Source organism: Pseudoliparis swirei, chromosome 8 (assembly GCF_029220125.1).
Source record: "Pseudoliparis swirei isolate HS2019 ecotype Mariana Trench chromosome 8, NWPU_hadal_v1, whole genome shotgun sequence".
NCBI classification, from domain to species: Eukaryota; Metazoa; Chordata; class Actinopteri; order Perciformes; family Liparidae; genus Pseudoliparis; species Pseudoliparis swirei.
The window spans coordinates 10,738,823-10,760,411 of record NC_079395.1 but is presented as its reverse complement, the minus strand read 5'-3'; the positions used below and the strand labels follow the sequence as shown (position 1 = coordinate 10,760,411).

Genomic DNA, 21,589 nt, shown 5'->3' with positions numbered 1-21,589 from the left:
ATCATCATCATGTAGTCCTTTGGTCTCCAGAAGGATGGAGCTCTGTGTGTGTGTGAACATGTTTTGAGGAGTTGACTCCATGAGTTATTGTATTAGACTGAAACATGGAGAGCAAAGCTCCTCTCACATCTCTAAGATGTCTCACATAGTTTATAGTAGTGATTGTTAGGCGTTGTTGCCTGTGTTTAGCCGTATGGCTATATCTCTGCATGTACATTTAGATAAGCCATATTCAGCTCAGAGCCTTCTTTAGCTCAGAGCAACAGGCCATAGCCTTCTTTAGCTCGGAGCAACAAGTCATGACCTTCTTTAGTTTAGAGCAGCAAGTCATGGCCTTGTTTAGCTAATAGCAACAGGTTTAGCTCAGAGTAGGCCTAACAGGTCATGGCCTTTAGTTTAGAGCAGCAGCTCACATGTAGCCTACTTATATCTGATCCAATGACATCTGCAAACTTCTAGATTAGTAAAGAAAGACAATCTTTGGTATTTTCTAATTCTTTATGTCAAGCACAAGTTAACTACTCCCCTAAAAGAGGAAGCCTTCAGAATTAGTGGTAGCATTGCATTAGGATTACATTCCTGTATTTGAATTGTATTGCTGGATCTCAATTCCTCTGATTCTTCCATCTGCAGTTAATCTGCTCGCATGATTTACATCATCAAAGTTTTGCCTTCCAAGAGCTGTTCCAAATGAAAAGTGAATGTCAGATGTATGAACCGTCCTGACTGAGCTTCACTGAAGCTTCATACCTGCTACAAGCTCAGGTCAAAATGGTGTTTAGTATTATGTGATTCATAGGTTGGCTCAGATTGTTTATCATTGATGTTTGTTCCTGCTGTTTGATTGTCGTGCTCAGACATCAGCTGTGTTCTTAGTGAAGCAATAGGTATCAGATTGGCATCCAAACTGAGGGTGTCAGGGTCCTTAAGCTGCCCTTCATAAACAAGCGAGGTTCCCAACCACATTGGTGTCCTCCTCCAGTGGGAAATCTTCACACTGGGTCCAAATCTGTGATATCCGGCTGTCGGGGAGACCGACTTATGAGCCTGAAACAAGTGATACAATGGTGGCTAATGTATGAAGTTATCATGGCTTCACCGCCCTAAACCGGCTGCAACCGTCTTGTGTGTGTATATTTTGGGGTGTACGTTTGTTACCTAGGTCAGAGGTCGCTGAACAAGCCATCTTCCAGTGCCTTACTCACACTGGCAGGGGGTCAACACACCGTGTCACTATCAATAGTTGGTGTTACAGGTCCAGACTTTCCCATTACAGATTAAAAATAAAATTTGTGCCAGACTTTGAAGACAACAGAAGTGTTTATTCAAAAAGAACATATTTCTCCTTTTAGACCCCCAACATTTGAAGAAAATAAAAAAACATTCCGTCAGTTGAACCAATTAAAAAGCACAGACAATAACAACTTAGACACACAAAAAAGCATCAGCGTTGACAATGTCTCCTTGAGATGTCGATGAGGCCTTTGAGTCCATCTTTGAACGGTTGTGGCAGATTATTCACTGCATTGTCCAGCAGTACACTTGTATCAGGGCACTGCAGAGCAAATCCCCTCACTGCAGCTTCCTGGTCCTGTAAACTTGGAAATGGGTTGGTGCCAAAGTCTGACACTCGTGTCAGTGAGCCCACTTCCTGGTCGTACCAGTCTGCAGCCACAGATGCATTTGGCAAAAGGTCTGTCGACAGCTTATTTGGGCATCCATCTCTGGCCAAGTCATTTGGTATCCCCCTCCCTGTAATAATAATTCAATGTGGCTGTCACAACCATGCCATGTATTGCAACATGCTCCTTCTAGTATTTGATTAAACATGTTTAAGAAACATTCAATAGTAAAACATTTTGAAAATAATTATTCACATTAAAAAAAGGCTTGAAAGACCAACCCGATGACATACCAGGAATCCTGTGTGCATTCCATGTTGCACAGTTCGGTTAACACCGATCTGGGCCAACTGGCATGTCAAAGATGACACACAGAACCGAGTCATCTGGTCCTCCATGTCCAGCTCCTCCTGATCCACCAGTTGGACCAATGCAGTTTTCAACGGGTAGTTAACCCGGTTGTTGATTTCTGGCCAGATTCTCTCGATTCTGGTGATTCTGTCATTGCAAAATAGAGACATTTTCAGATTCTTGATAAACAAATATTTTCCCCGCCCCCCCAGACTAACTTACTTTCACACATTTCAATATCTTCAGTTAACCATTCTGAATAATTAATGAAAGTGTGAAATAGTTATTTAATTACATGTTGATTAACTTTATAATCAGCAAAACCATTGTATGTTGATCACCTTTGTCGATGGTGTTTGGAGATATGGTGGCCTTTCAGTGTTGTGGCGGTGGCTGGCCAACTTCTCCTGCATGAAAAGAGTGAGGTAGAACTCCTTTTCATGATCCACTCTGACCTGGTCCTACATCCCATATTCCATTACTGCACTCCTGCAAGAAAACATAACATTGGCAGACAGCAGTATGGAGGGTAAGGCTAATGGTGTCAGATACATTTACAAAATGTGTAGTAGGTCTGTTGCTCTCCTCCAGGTTTCTTCCCTTTTTTTCCCCCTGAAGGGTTATTTGGGAGTTTTTCCTGGTCCGATGTGAGGTTTTGGGGCAGGGATGTCTATGTGTACAGATTGTAAAGCACTCCGAGACAAATTTGTAATTTGTGAAATTGGGCTATACAAATAAACTGAATTGAATTGAATTGAATTGTGTTATCAGGTACTGATGAGGTGAGATGAGTTTTAACTTGCTGCTTAAAAAGGGTTTCTGTAGTTTTCAATAAGTTTAATTTAAGTCCTTTTTTAGACCAATATGAATGCAATTTAATACGTTGATTCAAATCCAAACTAAAAATATATATATTATGAAGGTTTTCACATGCGACTAATCCCACTTAAGTTGAGCATTTTCTTTTAATACATTAACAAGCCATATTGAATTTAAATCCACTTTCGAAAATGTGCGTCTCTTCCTAATCAAATACATTTTTCAGAGCTGACAAAATGGTATTCAAGAAATTGTAAGATATTTAATTTTAAATGCATTTTTTTGTTTTTAAGGACCCACAGACACCCTGTTAAAACACCTCATAAAATGGGGATGATTTGTAATGTTTAGGGTACAATGACAACAGTCTTTTCAATTACCTGTAAACGTCATTGTAGATGGTGAGGTTGTTCTTTACAGGCATAGTAGCTTGTCCAACAATTTTGCTGGAGAAGCCATCTATTGCCAGCACATGAGTCACGCCAAACATGACAATCTTCTCATTTTGGTCCATGTGGATTTTGTGACCCACATAGGCTGCATGGTAAGAAAGAGGGTTGAAGTTCCTTGCTCCCTTAAACAGACAAAAAAGAACATCATGACCTTATTGAATAGTAAGCAGTTTAAACATGTTTTACTCGATACATTTTCATAGTTGTAAGAGACGAATTTAATTAGCAGTAGGCTACATTATTTAGTTGGATTCAGATGTTGACCTTTAATCAGATCTGTGTCTAACTTTAATGTTAAAAGATGTCGTTATCATTTGTTATTGTAATAAATACAAGCAAGTTACAGAATGACGTCACATGGATCACACTTTACGGCAGGTATTTGCGGCTGGAGCTGCGTGGAGCTGCACAGTTTTCGGACCGTGTTACAATAACTATATAACTACTAAATACAATAGCTATTATGGAGTCCCCCCCCCCCCCCTCTTTGTAAATGTGGGACAGTCTTTCTTACCATCTGTTTGTATGAACCATCTATATCCTGCCTGTGTGCCCGGCCATCACCCCACGAGAACCACACTTTACAAATGTTTCTCATTTCCCGCCTAAATACACCTTTATTGGACATGGGACACTAAGGTAAGGCTTTCTTTCATGTCTCTCCTAATAAATATGGTGCTCTAGTACTTCTAATCGACTGGGTGACTGAGAGTGACACACACCCTGTTCAGGGCTCTCAAGTTTTGAAGACAGGCAAGAGTGACATTTCTGCAGATCCATACGACTGCACCAAGAGGATGACTATGTGCTGGCCTTTGGTCATCTTTTATAACATAATTTATGCATATCAACACTATAAATGAACATAACTAAAGTTTACTTTCAATACAAATCCTTTATGACTCATTTGGCTTGATTTTTAGTAGGCGGGTCATTATGACCCTGAACACAGGTGTCTCATCTCTATTTATCTCCATCACCCCATGACATTTTTTTACTAAATGGTAATAAAATGTAGGAGAATATACATGTTATAGTAAACTAATGCAATTTAATTTAGATTTTTTCAATGTACCTAAAAAATTGTTTGAACATGTATTTTTCATTAAATCTATGGAGGGGTGAATAACTCAATTAAACTAAAAACTGATTGGATTGTTAGTAATGGTGTTGGTGATGAGGTACAAACTATAGTTATTAGGATTTTTTTGTTTCTGACCACTTTTGGGTCAAACTGACCCGGGAGCATGACGGCTGTATGTAAGAAACGAACATAACAGGAGGGTTAAAGTATAACCAGTGGTGTATAAAGTACCCAAAAGTCATACTTGAGTAAAAGTAAAGATACTTGACTGGAAAATTACTCAAGTAAAAGTCACCTATGAGAATACTACTTGAGTAAAAGTATTAAAGTATCTGATTTTTTTTGTACTTAAGTATTGAAAGTAAAAGTAAATGCTGTTAATAAAAAAAACAAAGGGTCAGAATTTTGAGAATTATAAAGTTTATTTGTTTGGGTGCTGTGGCCGCCATGAACAAGGAGTATGAGCTTGGATGAACTTAGCAATATATGAATACTATGAAATTACTAAAATATAAAAACACAATTAACACAGAAAAAAGCAGAACCAAAAGTAACAACCAGAATCATCACTTTAAAGTGAAAAATGTATTGTTCATCTTCAAAAGAAGTTGATTTTCAAAATGGACAGATTTCCGTGTCATTCTTCTGGGGCTGAAGACGAGTCCTGCGATGCTGAAGAGCCGTTCACATGATGCAGGTAGAGTGTGTCTAGCTTCACAGGCCCTGATGGTGCAGGTAGAGTGTGTCTAGCTTCACAGGCCCTGATGCAGGTAGAGTGTGTCTAGCTTCACAGGCCCTGGTGCAGGTAGAGTGTGTCTAGCTTCACAGGCCCTGATGCAGGTAGAGTGTGTCTAGCTTCACAGGCCCTGATGCAGGTAGAGTGTGTCTAGCTTCACAGGCCCTGATGCAGGTAGAGTGTGTCTAGCTTCACAGGCCCTGATGCAGGTAGAGTGTGTCTAGCTTCACAGGCCCTGATGGTGCAGGTAGAGTGTGTCTAGCTTCACAGGCCCTGGTGCAGGTAGAGTGTGTCTAGCTTCACAGGCCCTGATGGTGCAGGTAGAGTGTGTCTAGCTTCACAGGCCCTGATGCAGGTAGAGTGTGTCTAGCTTCACAGGCCCTGATGCAGGTAGAGTGTGTCTAGCTTCACAGGCCCTGATGGTGCAGGTAGAGTGTGTCTAGCTTCACAGGCCCTGATGCAGGTAGAGTGTGTCTAGCTTCACAGGCCCTGATGGTGCAGAGTGTGTCAGCTTCACAGGCCCTGATGGTGCAGGTAGAGTGTCTAGCTTCACAGGCCCTGATGCAGGTAGAGTGTGTCTAGCTTCACAGGCCCTGATGGTGCAGGTAGAGTGTGTCTAGCTTCACAGGCCCTGATGGTGCAGGTAGAGTGTGTCTAGCTTCACAGGCCCTGATGGTGCAGGTAGAGTGTGTCTAGCTTCACAGGCCCTGATGGTGCAGGTAGAGTGTGTCTAGCTTCACAGGCCCTGATGGTGCAGGTAGAGTGTGTCTAGCTTCACAGGCCCTGATGGTGCAGGTAGAGTGTGTCTAGCTTCACAGGCCCTGATGATGCAGGTAGAGTGTGTCTAGCTTCACAGGCCCTGATGATGCAGGTAGAGTGGGTCTAGCTTCACAGGCCCTGGTGCAGGTAGAGTGTGTCTAGCTCAGGGGTATTCAACTAAAATGTTAAGAGGTCCAGTTAGAGAAATTTTCTTGAAGCAAAGGTCCAGAAGATCATAATGTCTAACTATTTAGTGTGATATATATAGCCTGGTAGTTGTATCAACATCTGCATGTAATCAATACCTTTCAAATCAAATGAATTCAGTACGATTAAAACACTTTTTAACAATATTTATTATCATGTAACATAGAACTGGACTGCAGATATGTATAATGTTCTCATGAACTAAATAAAAATAGGGCTGCATTTTAAAATAAAATAAATACAAAATGAAAATTGTGCATGTAATAATAAATAATAATAATCAAATAAAGTGCTTAACTTCAGAAAAATTAAATAAAGGGAGGAAAAGCTTAAATTTGCCCATTTGTTTCACAGTCTCAAACAATTTTACAGATAATAAATCTCAACACATCTTAACAATTGAACAGTTTTAGAGCATCACTCTTGCATCCCACTCCCCCACTTGTTTGCTCAGTGTGAGAATTGAGCTCTAGCTTGTCCTGCCAGTACTTTAAACCTGGGCTTGAATGGAGTCAGGGCCATCCTCATGCACATGTGGAGGTGCTCATTGGTGAGCCTCGAACGATATTTATTTTGATGATATTCATCGTGGAGAAAGCTGCCTCGCAGTTGTAGGTGGAGCCAAACATGGTCAAGATGTATATGGCAACTTTCCTCAGACCTGGAAAAGCTGTCTCAGGGACCGTTTGGAGCCAGAAAGTGGAAGGGTCAGTTCTTAGAAACTGCTCTTTCAGGGACACATCTGCTTGGAGATCAACCAGTTGCATCTGGAGAGGCCCAGGATTTACCCATTTAAAGTGCTGTGTGACTTCCTTTGAGAACCCCCTGACATCAGTGATGATAAATGGGTTCTGAATGAACATGGTGAGCTGCTGTCCAAAGCTGAAGCTGTCAAAACGGTTGCTGAAGTTTACGATCAGCTTATCAATGAAGTCAACAAAAGAAGACGCATCTCTCTGTCCCTGAACCTGTTCCTGCACTGCTGGGAAGTGTGCACAGTCTCCCTGCAGGTCTTCCTTGAACAACTCAAGTTTCTTTTGAAAGGAGCGGACAGCGGTCATCAGTTCACAAATTGAATTGTCCTTGCCTTGTAGCCTCAAATTCAGTTCATTCAGATGTGCAGTGATATCAACCAAAAAGGCCACATTATCCATCTGTTTATCATTTCCTAAAAGAGAGAAAACTGTGTTGCTTTCTGATGTGTTAGCTCTGCCAAAAAGATGCTACTTCCTCCTGATGGACCAAAAGCGCACTAAGACCCTCCCTTTGCTGAGCCATCTCACATTATTGTGCAGCAAAGATCATCAGCATTGGCATCAACTTCTCTGAGGAATTCCCTCAGCATGCGATGCTGGGTGGAAGAGGATGCCCTGAGAAAATTGATCATTTTCATCATTGTATTCATCACTTCAGCATGCTCATCTGACAGGGAGGCACAGAGGACAGATTGATGAATGATGCAATGGTAAGCTATGAGCTCTGGATTGTCCTCTTTCAGTCTTGCTACAGCTCCTTTCTCTCTCCCTATCATAGCAGGGGCTCCATCTGTGGCTATTGAAACCACTTGTGTTGGTTCTATTCCTCTCTTCGTTAACATCTCCTTAATGGCCAGGTAGAGATCTTCTCCTCTTGTACTGGTCTGAAGGGGAGTGACACCTAACAGGTCTTCACAGAATGCTTTCTGGTCTGAGTTGAAAACCTGACGTACACTAACAGCTGAGCATTGTCACAGATGTCAGTGGACTCATCCACAGCTAAGCCTACACATGGTGCCTTATGTATGGCTTCATTTAGCTGGGTTAGCACATCCTGAGTTAATATTTCACTTTTCTTTGTGGCAGATGATGCTGACATGGGTATTTGCTTTATCTTATCACAAAGCTCTTGTTTTGGTTTTCCGTCAAGTAATGTTTCAGCGACGACACTCATGCATTCTTTGACAAGCCCTCCATCAGTAAATGGCTTTTTGTGTTGCCCCAAAATCCAAGCAACTCTGAGGGAACACTCATGAGCACGTTGTTGGGCAGTGAACGTGTGGCTCAGGATCCTGGTGGACTGTTCATATTGGGCTGTGAGACCACTTATTTTCTGTGATCTCACTTCGGATTTGAGTGGGTATGTTTGTTCAAAACCTTTATGTTTTGTCTCATAATGGCGTTTCACATTGCCACTTTTAATAAGTGCCACGGTTTCTGAACATATAAGACACACTGGTTTTGTGCTCCCTGTGGGAAGTATGAACAGAAATGAGTCTGTCCATTCCGGATTAAATGCTCTATTTTCGCTGTCAACTTTTCTTTTTTTGGAGAGCGACATTTGTTCCTTATGTTTCTCTCCCTTTCTCTCTCACTCGCCTTTTTCTCAACTTTCTCCGGCGCAGTTGTCCGTTTCTCTCCCTTTCGCTGTCTCACTCGCCTTTTTCTAAACTTTCTCCGGCGCAGTCGTCCGTTTCTCTCCCTTTGTTTTCTACATGTATCGCTATCTTTCTTTTTCTTTCTACCGTCTTTTCAAGTGTAACCTGCCTCTACTTTCTCATCTGTCTGCGTAGCGCTGTCTGTTGAGACGTAATGTTTACCGCCGAGAATGCATAGATTTGATTGGCTGAGTGGTATCACGTGGGATGGCTTAACTCGGATGCAATTGGTCTGTGCGTTTCCGCATCCGCTAAACCACTACCGTAAAGACTGCAAAAGCTGCGCCGCGCCGCCGGGTAAAAAAATTAAAACACCCCGTCAGGTTTTAAATCATAACCTTCTGTTTTGGCTGGCGGTCCGGGTCCGGATGGGACGGCCTCTGGGTCCGGACCCGGACCGCGGTCCGCCAGTTAGTGACCTGTGACGTACACGGACCAAACCGATATATCTGCGTACCCAAGGTGGGGAAGATGGACAAGTCGTCTCAGAGGAGCTCCCTGCTCCGGGCTCAGGAGCAGAAACGAGGTGGGGCGCAAGGGGAAATGCAGGTTCTTTTATTTCAAGACCTTTATTGACAACTTCACACATTACAAACTACACATACAGACAACGAAGTCATTAATAAATAAAGAGCAAAATACCTGTACTTTCGTGGACATGTTTACATTACCCCGTTAACAGGTTACACTGTGCATGCGTGACGAACGAGATTCTGGCGACTTGCCAGGTCTTACCTCCGTGAGATCGGCGTTCCTGCTGTTGCCCTTCAAAACAAGAGCTCAACATTGAGCTTTATTCATACATTTGATCTGGTTCTCATCTTAAAATCCATACACAAGTATTTTTTGTACATTCATTTCCCACTTTTTATTTGGAGCACTGCTTTCTAATCCACGTTTAATAACTTCAGGGACACACACATAGTTAAAATCATCTGGATATGAATACAATATTAGTCTATTGCTTGGAAGTTGTGTATTTACATAATATCTATTTACATTATAAAGGATGATGCTATTCTGCATGCGGTGCATACAGAACCTGATCTTTAAGACCAAAACATAAAATAAACTGTGAAATGTATACAAATAGTGTGCTTTTATTTACAACTTTATGAACATGAATTTCCATTGTGCAAACCAAAAAAATCACATTTCTAGTTGGACAACTTAACTTTAAAACAAAAATTTTTTTAGTTGACGCTTACAGGTAAACTAGGTTGCAAACAAATGCCAAACGTAGCAACACTAGAGTAAATACGTGTACAAAAAGGTGAACAGATATCAGAAAGTAAGCAACACACTGAATCCTGGACAAGGACCCTGCCAGAAGAGATCCACTTGGAGAGGCAGTCCATTCGGGAAGGCTCTGTTGGTGCACTCTAGATGTGTAAACTCCAAGACAGCCAAAGTCTAACAGTAATATTACATTATTTTTCTTCAAAAACATTCCTGATTAATTTCTGATCACATAAATTCAGTTATCAAAGAGTTTTTCTGATCAGTGCACGTGATTTAAGACACGACTAGAGGCTCAGCCATGGCACTCAGTGCTGGAAGGCTTTGAAGAGCTTCTGCTCATAAGAAGCTATAAACAGAGTCACGTGTGGATGTTGATTTATTACCAGAATCAGAAGCAGCACATATCAGCAATATATACATACTAGTGTAAGATAGTGGTCAGGCCTATTCATGGAGCTTACAGTCACAGAGCTCTTTGTAAATCCTCTTGCGTATCTTTGGTATGTCCTTCTGTGAAAACAGCAGTGGTTTTTCCAGAGCAAGGCATCTACAATACTGTAAAGAAAATAGAAGATGCAGTTCGTAAGTGATGAGCTCAAACTATCAGACAACATAACTGAAGTCAAGCATATGAAGATAGGAAAGCCTGTCAGTACCTCCAAGACAAAAACTCCACAGTCGTTTTCATTTTTCTGCTGTGGGATTATCTGTAAGGGCAAGAGAGGGAGACATCAGCATCAGCCATGCTCGATGCTCTTCTTGAAGTCCAGCATGGCAGCCCATAAGACCTGGAGGAAATACCTCATCGTATGACACTGCCCAACCGCTTTCAAAACCTGTCTGCTTCTTCTCCTTTGCTTCGGTCATCAAGTATTTCAGGATGTTCTATCGTAACAAAATCATAAAGAAACTATGAAGAGCAGATTTGAACTTGCTACAGAAAAAGACGTGGAAATCTTTATGTAGATTGTTTGGACAAAAGCAAAAAAACCTAACATTACCCGTGCAACCTTCTGGAGTGCGTTTCCTTGAGAGTCGTAAAGGCAGATCTTCTTTTTGTGAATGTCAGCGGTCACCAGACACCAGTGGACCTCCAGGTGGATGGGCACCAAAAGCAAACTCTTAGAAAACAAATCCACCTGTGTGAGGAAGATAGAGTTACAGCCACTCAAAGGATGTTTTTTTAAACTATGGTATGTCAGAAGAATATCAAAAAGTCATAGTATAGCATGTCATAAAAGTAACAGTAAGTATTGTTTGACACAAAGAATATCATATTTAATTATGTCATGAAAATTTAGTATATAATGTCATAGTCATAATATATGTATTTAAAAAAGTGTACAGTATGACATAAGACCGTGCAGACATAAAACTTTAGAAATCCCAGAGATCATTACAGCACCTTCAGCTTAGACCTCACCTGCTTTGTCCATCTCTTCACACCGTCATATCCTTTAGTCATGAGCTGCCTGTGGAAGAAACTGTTGAGAAAATGAACCTAAGAGGTGAGACAAAAAAGAGATTACGATCCTTCACCAATTATTTGTCTTTGAAAAATGTGTTCAAAGAAAAATATGGACCTGAACCTGATAGCACTTTAAGCACAATAAACAAAAGATAAAGATGACCTTTTCTGATGGCATTATTATTATTCAAACTTTCTATAGATAACGGGGATAACATTGCGACTTCTTTTGGCCAGTTTTATATTTAACATGAAAGCAAACATACATATTTTCCAAAATGTGATGAACATCAAACCATTCCTTAAATAGTATTTCAATAACACCGGCAGTAAAAACATCACCCATCTAGTTCCCCAACAAGAAAAATATAAAACATGCCATCTTCGTAGAAGATTACCTTGTGATCGGCCGATTCCAGAATTAATTCTCCATACATGTTCATGACCTGAAGCAGAAACAAAAGTCACATTTAGTAAGAAAAAGTTGCATCCAGCATAAACATCTAGGCTTTTCTTCATAATGTATATCTTTCCAATCATAAAAGAGACTAAAGCATAGGCGTGTTAGATGATGACCTGGTCGTTGAGCCAGTTCTGATTGGCCAATGTGGACAAGTCGTCCAGTGTCAGTGTGTGTTTCTTGTAGACCACCTGGAAGGAGGGAACAGTCTTTTCAACAATGGAAGTTCGGGATTTGATAACTTCTGAGTCGATAAGTTTCCTGCACAGAAAGAAAATAAAAAATATAACTAGTCAAGGGATAAAATCATGACAGATTGCCCACTTTCTTTTCTCCCTCCGACTTCCTGCCACCTTACTCCGACCACACCAATCTTCAAAGTCGTTCTTCAGTTTGATCTCAAATACACATCTGAAAAGTGTATTGACAAAGTCTGTCCACAGACGTACCGACATTGACACCTGGCAAAGTACTCAAACCACTTCCGTCATAGCTCCCGTTACAGTCGGTGTCTCCAGGACCATATTTTGCCATGACACAAACAAAAGATGAAAACGATACTCAACACACGCTGTAATGACTGCGGTTGAGAGAAGAGCCTTTCATCACGCAAACAGAGAATCAAATGATTCAAATCAGGAGGATTCAGATGTTTGAGAAATGGTACCTGTTGCTGAAATCAGTGTTAAACTTCCTCTCCAGATGTCTCAACACGTCTCTCTTTTGTAATGGGATGAAACATCCGTACATTCTGTAGAAGTCTTCAAGAAATTCTATAAAGAAATGGAAACATTTGTATCTCAAAAAAAGCTGTGAAAAACAGAAACGTAAACCAAAATATGAATATGAAAATGAAAAATATATACTTATATACCATGGATTTCTTTTCTCAGTAGGCTGACATCAGTTTGAGAAGTATTTTTACTGATGATTCTCTTATCAGTGCCTCTGTTTGTAGCCTGGTCCTGACTTGGAGCGACAGTCGTGAATTGTCCCGATGGGCCGTCAACCTCGAGCTTTTGAACTGGTTCCATTGTCCTTGGGTCTTTAAAATGTGCAGGTAACACACATGCATCGCTGTCTGTACTCAACGGGGGTTTGACAGTGTGAGAAAGTTTAGACGGCTCTGTAATTTCGCTGAGTTGTACAGAAATTTCATTTTTCTGAGACGGCACCATAGCTGTGGGCACGATTTTACTTAAATGATCTGCAGAAACATATGTGTCCATAATCAACATTTCTGACAGACTGACAGAGTCACAAAGCTTCAGCAGGGAATTCTGCCCTCTCAGCGTGTCTGACTCTCCTGTATCACATCCGAGAGGCGACACAAGAACTGGTGTTCCAAGTGAATTTTCTAGATCTGGTGTGAGGTGCATTGGGACTATGCTTTTATTTTTCCGTGATTTTGGCATTACACTGTGGCAGGGGCCAGAGCTGATCCCACAAGCTCCTCTTTTGCCTCTGAATATCCCAAAATGAGGGTTCTCTCTCCGCTTTCTCCACATCCAAAGCTGTAATTTGTAACACATGCTTCGCTTGGCTCGCCTGGAGTGATGAGAAACTCCCTTGATTGAGGATAGGAATTCTTTTTTGTTCTTGAGGTATTTTGCTTTGCCCCCATGGCTCCGTAGTCGGTGCATCTGGGAGAGCTTAGTTAGAGTGGCGATGGAGGGTCACATGAGAGCGTTGCGGGTATCTTTTCAACTGCTGGAAAAGCAGGTCCAAGTCCGACAGCTCACCCGCAGCAGAGCTGAAACAGGATTCTATTTTGTCTCGGCCATGGTTCATTGTCTCTAATGTCTGCTTAAGAAATAGAGTAAGATTCCCTTGATAGTTCAGGTCAGATACTGCCAGCTGAGCCAGTGTGGATTTGTTGGACGCTGATGGATTTGTAGGCTCAACACCATAAAAGGATTTCCAAAGCTTAAGAGGCTGTTTTTGTATTTGCTTCCTCTTCTGGCAGCTTCTTCAGTCGTCATTCCCAACATGAACAAATGCTGCAATACAGAATGGATTTGTTATTATAGACAAAGCTCCCAGACAGTTTGATCTCTCTTTCAAATATAGCTACACATAGTTTGCCTGGTAAGCAGATTCTGGGTTTATTCAGATATTTGTCGTTAACTAAGCGGTGGTGGAATGTAACTTCGTACAATCACTCAATTACTGTACAATCAGTTCCCTTTAATCGGCTGCTTGAATGTTAACACATCAGTGATAATAATCCAATAATATGTACGATCTATACACTGACATTAACCATTCTGCTGCATAGCAAGTAATTGTATTTACTTAACCCTTGTGTTGCCTTCGGGTCAATTTGACCCGATTCAATGTTTCACCCTCCTGTCGCCTTCGGGTCAATATGACCCGATTCAATGTTTAACCCTCCTGTTACCTTTATATTTACTAACATATTTTACCCTTGAGGTCAATATGACCCCAGCTATTGGAATCTCCAGAAAATTATTAGAATTAATATTGTTTTCCAAGTTTAAGTGTGAGGTACTTTATGTTTGTTTGTTGACTCCCGAAAGAACACCGACATTAAACATTGAATCGGGTCAAATTGACCCGAAGGCAACACAAGGGTTAAGTGAAACACCTGAACACTTCTTTCACCAGAGCAGCTACAAAGCAGAGAGCGTCGCTTTAAAAACACTGTACAGTCACATCTACACACATGACTTGACTGAAGTATTTGTTGCACATGTTTTAGAATTCAAGAGCTGAGCGAAGTGAAGATTATCAATGCATTCGCAAAGGTTGACAAGGTTTTGCAAAACAGTTTAAGAACTCGTCCATGTGAGCCACACGTCAGGTTACTTTACATGTTAAGCAACAGTGACTTAACACACATGATTATTTATATTCCTCCAGACTCAGTGTTACCAGTCTGCTACTTGTTCTTCTTAACACGCGTTTCTAAGTAAACAGCCTTCTAAATTAGCTAACATAGCTAGGTGGCACCACAACTGTGGGTAACAAATGGCGAGCTGCAGCCTGCCTTACCCTGACTGCCTCGTTTGCCTCATTGATACTTCGGAGTTGCACGAACTGCGGTCTCATAAAAGTCTACAAGGTCTACTGGCTGGAGAATAATGCACTATTAATGTAACAGTTAGCTGTTTGGATCCTCTCAACCTGCAGCGCACGTAGCATCGTGTAAACAATACATTGCACCTTGAGTCGCGTGTGAAACGCGTCACTCTCGTGTCGACCAATCCCTGTCAGCGGGAGGGACAACGCCGGCGTAGAGCGACGCGCCGCCCCGCTTGGCTCTATTCTTTAGCAGTGCCAGCAGACAGAGTCAAACTATTTCCTACGTACAAACAAATCATCTATAAAAAGTATCACATTTGTGATTTAAATTTCATTTGAAGTGGAGCTTTCTTACCAGTGATCAAAACAACAGCTATCTGCTCAGTATTAAGTCTAACGAGGAATGACACCGTTTATATTTATGTATAAATAATTTGTTCTTCATTAGTTGGAATGCTTCAGCAGTCCAACTATTGTTCTTGTAATCTTTATTTAAACTTTTTATTATTCTATTTCTTCCGTACCTTTTTTGCCCCTCTTCTTCTCCTTCATATATTCAGCTATTTGAACCATTCAAATATAAAAAAATTCAGCTTCTTCAGGAATAGAGGGGAATGACTTTTGACATTTCAAATGTTTCAAATTTTTGTATATTTAAATACTTTTATGTTATTTTGAATTCATCAGTTCCTATGGAGAAAATATTCAACTTTAAAAAGCTTACAGTATCTTTATATTTTGAGAAAATTCAGCTATTTAATTTGTTTAATGTTCAGATATCCTTCAGCTATTACTGTATATTTTCAAATATTTTTTATCTTTTCAAACTTTCAAATTATTAATTTCTTTATGGAATAAATAATGAATGAGATCCAATGGGGGAAATCTTCAAATCCGCTTCAACTTGTTCAACTTTAAAAGCTTACAATATCAGCATACATTCAGCAAAAGAAACAATTCCACCTTTAAAATGTTGACAAAAGTGTTAGCTATAACTTTATAAATAAGCTTCTTTTCATATCTCGTATAGTTATTTAATTGTAACCATTTTAGTTTTATGTGTTTTTCCGCTCCTCCTGGACTTTACAATGGGTGTGTGTGTGGGACCTTAGAGCTGTGACGTCGTCACTAGAGTGCAGTGCTGCTTCAGAATCGTGCGAAAAAAAGATTTGTATATCGTCACTACGGCCACAATTGTTACTCTTTAGGCATAATTTTTTGATAAAGTAGTAGGGAATATTGTGCTTGTCGTAGACATGTGACTATGGAATCCAACAGTTTCCCCGATTTTTCTAAAGAAGCCTTAACGAGGGGAGAAGTCCGGCTTTCTCCTCAGTCATCTCCATTGTAATTCTGAGCACCTTTCAACTTTTTTGAAGCAAGCAGGAAAATTTTCTGAACTGCGATTAAACTCTCATTTCTTAACCTAAAAAATATTTAAGGACATGTAAACGTTCACAAAAGCCTTGAGCATCTCCTAATGTAGACGTCTTTAGGATCAGAGTTATAGTTCTCTGTCAAATCCGAAGGGTTTAACAGGTTGATTTCATCAGATTCTGTGCTGTCTCTCACTCACACAGGTTTTTCACATTAGGCTAATCAGTGGCGGATCTCACACACACTCTTGTTCATCATACATTTTGAACCCCCCCCCCCCCCCCACACACACACACACACACACACACACACAGACTAACGTTTGTGCGTGTGTGTGGCCGCGTGTGTGTGTGGCCGCGTGTGCGTGTGTCTTTAAATGGAGAGATAGAGGAGAACCAGCATTTGAGTTTTTCAGGTCTCATTTAACCCACAAACATAACAAACATATCGGCGCGTTCGGCTCAATCTTTCCGCTCTATTGATTCTACTATTTTGGTGATTTGATCATGTTTTTTTTTACAGGGTTTAACAAATGCTTTTGTAGAAAATCCACTCGGTGTTTAGATCGTCTATCCTTCACTCTGGTTTCTCCCTCTCTTTCTTAGTTTATCTTTCTCCTTCTGACTCTCAATTTCTTTCTCTCTCTTGACCCTCTCTCTCATTTCTTGGATTGTGATTCATATCTTTGAATATTTAGAAGTTAAAGTTTTGCTTATCTTTTTCAGTTATACATTTCCACCCAATATGTTTGTGCTTCAACATTTTCAGCAGGAAGTTTCCCTTTTTGATATGTTCAGATGTTTAAGCTATGTTCAGCCTATTGTCTGTTGACAGCTATTTTAAGCTATGTTCAGCTTTAAAACATTTTTTATTTCAGCTAAATTCAGACATTTTCAGTTATTCATTTCATATTTCAGCTATTTCCAGACATTTTCAGTTATTCATTTCATATTTCAGCTATTTCCAGACATTTTCAGTTATTCATTTCATATTCAGCTATTTTCAAACCTTTTTCAGCAATTTTGTTTTTACTTTTCAGCTTCAAGCTTTCAAATGTTAGCATTCCAACGCATTTTCAGAAGGAAATGCATTTTCTAGTTTAGTCTGTTTTACGAGCAAAAAACCCCGGATGGAACCTTGTAGAAAGACCATTTTTTGTTTTAAAGCTTGTTATAATTTTTTTAATGTCTGCTCAACCATACAGCACTAATAACCAAGATATGTAACAAATAACTGTCATTGAAATGTGTTACACATGCATGGACAGTGTCACATGTTGACTCTTTTGCAGTGGGGTGAAACTTCAAATAATTCTAGAGAAATTGGAAATAGTGTTATCCAGGCACGTGCACAGGTAGAGCCCTAGTGGTGCTCAAGCACCAGCCCCTTTGCCCTGGATGAGTAAAGGGCCCTTTTTGCTGGAGACACGTTTGTTTTATTCATCCGTATTTAAGAATAAAAGTTACTCTTTCTGTCATCAAGTCCCCCCAAATGTGTTTTAATATCCGACAGGGCATTTATTTGAGTTATTGTGAGAATTTCGCCTAGACCCGCTCCGCGGCGCTCACGAGCCCCCCCCTCTCCCTCCCCCCGCCGCGCCCCTCCCTCCACTTCCTCCTCCGCGCAGTGCTCCTCGCGCCACCAAACGGGTGCACCTCCTTCTCCTCTGACCCGCAGCACCAGACAAACAGGTCCTGACGGTGTTTGTCCCCTAACGTTGTTTTGTGATAAATCAACCACAACATTAGCGCTGCTGAAAACATGACGTCACAACTGGTCCGACGTTTCCTAATAAAATAAACAAACAACTCCGTGATTTCAAAGCCTCGTCCAGCTGTTTACTGACGCTAGTTATGTTTAGAGAATAGAGAGAAGAGAGAGGGAGAGAGAATTCAAGAGAAAAGAGAGAGAGAATTCTTATTCCGTTCTATTCAACAGACCAGGAGGGCAATACGTGGCTGGCATGACGCCCATTAGCCAATCAGAACGCTTGTACTGTTGTTGCTATATAATAATTCATCTTTATTCATAAAGAAAATGTAAGCTAGCTGTCTGATGCTGCCAGAGGAAACGCAGGTCGAGGATGTATTGCATCATCAGTGTAATGCTGCTAATGCTTCAACTCTGTCAGAATTTTTTTGGCATTGGGTGCCCTTTTTTTTGGTTTGAGCACCTGCCCCCCAAAATGTCTGTGCACGTGCCTGGTGTTATCTCAAATAGTGTGAACAATAGAACACTGTCCATGAGTAATTCGTTTTTTGTTTCCCCTGTCTGTTTTCCAAAGTCCTGGGACGGAAACTCTCTGGACTACAACGGGGTGAGGGATTTACAGAGCTTCAGACGAGTGTAAAGCACGAATCTTGCCGCAGTTATCTAGCTAAGAACATGGAGCTAACTCGCTAACAGCATGAAGCCAACCCTGTTTGCAGACCGAACTGGCATCGAAAACACAACGAAGAAGTTCTGAAAAACAGACACATTCCCTCCAGAATAATGGAAACATGCTGGTTACAGACATGATTGACTTTAACCAGAGTTATTGAGAAGTTTGACCACTTTAAAGAGAGGAGGCTACTTTTCTTTACATATAGTGGGTCTACTCTGTCAAACAGTTAGAAATGCACTCTGTCATTTCTTGTTTTCAATGTATTGTATTTTATTTTTGTTTGTTGTTCAACGATATTATTGAGTGTTTGTGAATTTTATTTTAATGAGCTATTTTTATATAGCGTTATTTTTTAAAATCTGTTTCCTGCGGAAATTGCTTTCCATCTGTTGCACTTCCTGCTCCTGAGTCCGTCTTTCCGTCACAATGGTTTTATATTGCCGAGGGTGAGTTGAGTGAAAAACGATTTTGCACTATTTTGGCTATATTCTTTAATAAAAATTAACCGTTTATGTTACATACAGGAATGGAATGTTAATACGATCCCGGCGTCCAGCTGTCGTGTCATTTAGACTGTCAAAATATACGTTTGGTGGCGGTTTCATTGAGCCACTTTCTAGCTCATGTAGTTATTTATTTTGTCCATTAGGGGTCTCTGGTTTCCCCTTGTATGTTACATGTCATGGTTTTTGATGAGAATTGTTATTATTTAGATTTAATGTGGTCCTGTCTTCCATGGACAATGGTTTTTTATTGCTGAGGGAAGTGGAAGTGCAGAGACAGATCAGAAGGCAAATGTGTGTGTTCTGTTGTCTTCTGCAGAATAAATAAGTGCTGGGAAAATCCACCATCTGAGCCGACTTCTTCCATGCCCGTTCCACATCAGTTACATCTGCTCTGAACCTCTTTCATGTGAGGGTGAAACTCTTTTATTTTGCAAACCTCTGAAACCCAGCCCAATGTTCCTTAAAGCTGCTCTGAACCTCTCATGCCCAAAGTTACAGTGTGTTGATAGTTGTTGTTGGACAGTGTTGAGCACGCTGTGTTCTTGAAATAAAGCTTTGTTTTTTACAATATTCTACTCAAAACCTCTCTTCTTCTCATTGTTGAGTGATATTTAAACCACTGCGCCCCCCCCCCAAACAAATTTCACCAGCCGCCACTGCATTTTGACCTGAGCTTGTAGCAGGTATAAAGCTTCAGTGAAGCTCAGTCAGGACGGTTCATACATCTGACATTCACTTTTCATTTGGAACAGCTCTTGGAAGGCAAAACTTTGATGATGTAAATCATGCGAGCAGATTGACTGCAGATGGAAGAATCAGAGGAATTGAGATCCAGCAATACAATTCAAATACAGGAATGTAATCCTAATGCAATGCTACCACTAATTCTGACGGCTTCCTCTTTTAGGAGAGTAGTTAACTTGTGCTTGACATAAAGAATTAGAAAATACCAAAGATTGTCTTTCTTTACTAATCTAGAAGTGTGCAGATGTCATTGGATCAGATATAAGTACATGTGACCTGTTACTCTGAGCTAAAGAAGGCCATGACCTGTTACATGCTTCCTTTGGGCAATATTATCAGGAAACACTCCATAAACTTTCATTGTTATGCAGATGATACTCAACTATATTTATCGATAAAACCAGAGGAGAGCAACCAACTCGGTAAAATTCAAGCATGTCTTAAAGACATAAAAACATGGATGACCTGCAACTTCTTGATGTTAAACTCAGACAAAACCGAAGTAATTTTAATCGGCCCTGAGCACCTCAGAGATCAATTATCTGGTGATGTGGATTCTGTAGACGGCATTGCCCTGGCATCCAACACCACTGTAAAGAATCTTGGCGTTATCTTTGATCGTGACTTGTCCTTTAACTCCCACGTAAAGCAAATCTCAAGGACTGCATTCTTTCATCTACGTAATATTTCAAAAATCAGGCACATCTTGTCTCAAAAAGATGCAGAAAAATTGGTTCACGTTCGTTACTTCGAGACTGGATTACTGCAACTCCTTATTATCAGGCTGCTCTAATAAATCTCTTAGGTCCCTCCAGTTGATCCAGAATGCTGCAGCTCGTGTTCTCACTAAAACTAAGAAAAGAGATCACATCACTCCTGCACTAGCTGCTCTGCACTGGCTCCCAGTAAAATCAAGAATCACTTTTAAAATTCTTCTCTTAACCTACAAAGCCTTGATTGGTGATGCACCATCATATCTTAAGGAGCTTGTAGTACCATATTGCCCGACTAGAGAGCTACGCTCACTAAATGCGGACTACTTGTAGTTCCTAGAGTCTTAAAAGTAGAATGGGAGCCAGAGCCTTTAGTTATCAAGCTCCTCTAAATTGGAACCAGCTTCCAATTTCAGTCCGGGAGGCAGACACAGTCACCTCGTTTAAGAGTAGACTTAAGACCTTCCTCTTTGACAGAGCTTATAGTCAGGGCTGAATCAGGTTCACCTGGTCCAGCCCCTTGATATGCTGCTATAGGCTTATAGCTGCCGGGGGACGTTTTAGGATGCACTGAGTACCTATCTCCTCTTTTTTCTCTCCTTAAGGATGAATTTTCATCTCTCAATCACACGTTACTAACTCTGCTTTCTCCCCGGAGTCCTTTTGACTTCACGTCTCATGGGGTCATCGGACCCTATGAGACGGCATAGATCCTATCTGCCTGATGGATCATCGAGGTCTGGGTCGTGGAATTCCTGCTCCTGACTGCGCCACTGTCCTGTTGAGACTCCGCCCACTCCTCCTCCCCACCGCCGTCTGCCTGATGGATCGTGGAGGTCTCCATCGTGGAATATGCCTACTATGAACTATTCATACACTCTGTCATATTCATTGAATGTATTTTAACTCTAAATCTGTCCTTCTGGTCACATGACATCTATTGCATCTGTCCATCCTGGAGAGGGATCCTCCTCTGTTGCTCTCCTGCAGGTTTCTTCCCTTTTTTTCCCCCTGAAGGGTTATTTGGGAGTTTTTCCTGGTCCGATGTGAGGTTTTGGGGCAGGGATGTCTATGTGTACAGATTGTAAAGCACTCCGAGACAAATTTGTAATTTGTGAAATTGGGCTATACAAATAAACTGAATTGAATTGAATTGAATTACTCTGAGCTAAAGAAGGCCATGACCTGTTACTCTGAACTAAAGA

At 40.8% G+C, this 21,589-nt stretch overlaps 1 protein-coding gene and 1 long non-coding RNA gene across 2 annotated transcripts; one reads left to right on the top strand and one right to left on the bottom strand.

Annotated features, from left to right (window-relative positions):
- Nucleotides 1–9,520: 9,520 nt before the first annotated feature.
- On the bottom strand, nt 9,521–14,789 carry LOC130198559 (sentrin-specific protease 5-like). The gene is made up of 10 exons (XM_056421757.1): nt 14,629–14,789; nt 12,488–13,613; nt 12,281–12,386; nt 11,730–11,874; nt 11,552–11,599; nt 11,109–11,186; nt 10,687–10,824; nt 10,487–10,570; nt 10,342–10,392; nt 9,521–10,240 (listed from the first exon to the last, which is right to left on the bottom strand). Exons 2-10 carry the CDS (start codon nt 13,254–13,256, stop codon nt 10,130–10,132), a joined length of 1,530 nt encoding a protein of 509 aa, XP_056277732.1. The 5' UTR covers nt 13,257–13,613; nt 14,629–14,789; the 3' UTR covers nt 9,521–10,129.
- Nucleotides 14,790–18,395: 3,606 nt separating this feature from the next.
- LOC130198151 (uncharacterized) lies at nt 18,396–19,502 on the top strand. The gene is made up of 2 exons (XR_008832572.1): nt 18,396–18,867; nt 19,244–19,502. It is a non-coding gene; the product is annotated as an uncharacterized LOC130198151 (long non-coding RNA).
- Nucleotides 19,503–21,589: the final 2,087 nt, after the last annotated feature.

Excerpts from the sequence above, each read along its gene's own strand:
- LOC130198559 (XM_056421757.1), bottom strand. The coding sequence starts at position 13,256 with ATGCACCGACTACGGAGCCATGGGGGCAAAGCAAAATACCTCAAGAAC. Across the intron at positions 11,187-11,551 it reads TGGAATCGGCCGATCACAAG|GTTCATTTTCTCAACAGTTT; the intron begins GTAATCTTCTAC and ends CTCACCTCTTAG. Across the intron at positions 10,825-11,108 it reads TGAAGAGATGGACAAAGCAG|GTGGATTTGTTTTCTAAGAG; the intron begins GTGAGGTCTAAG and ends TTCCTCACACAG.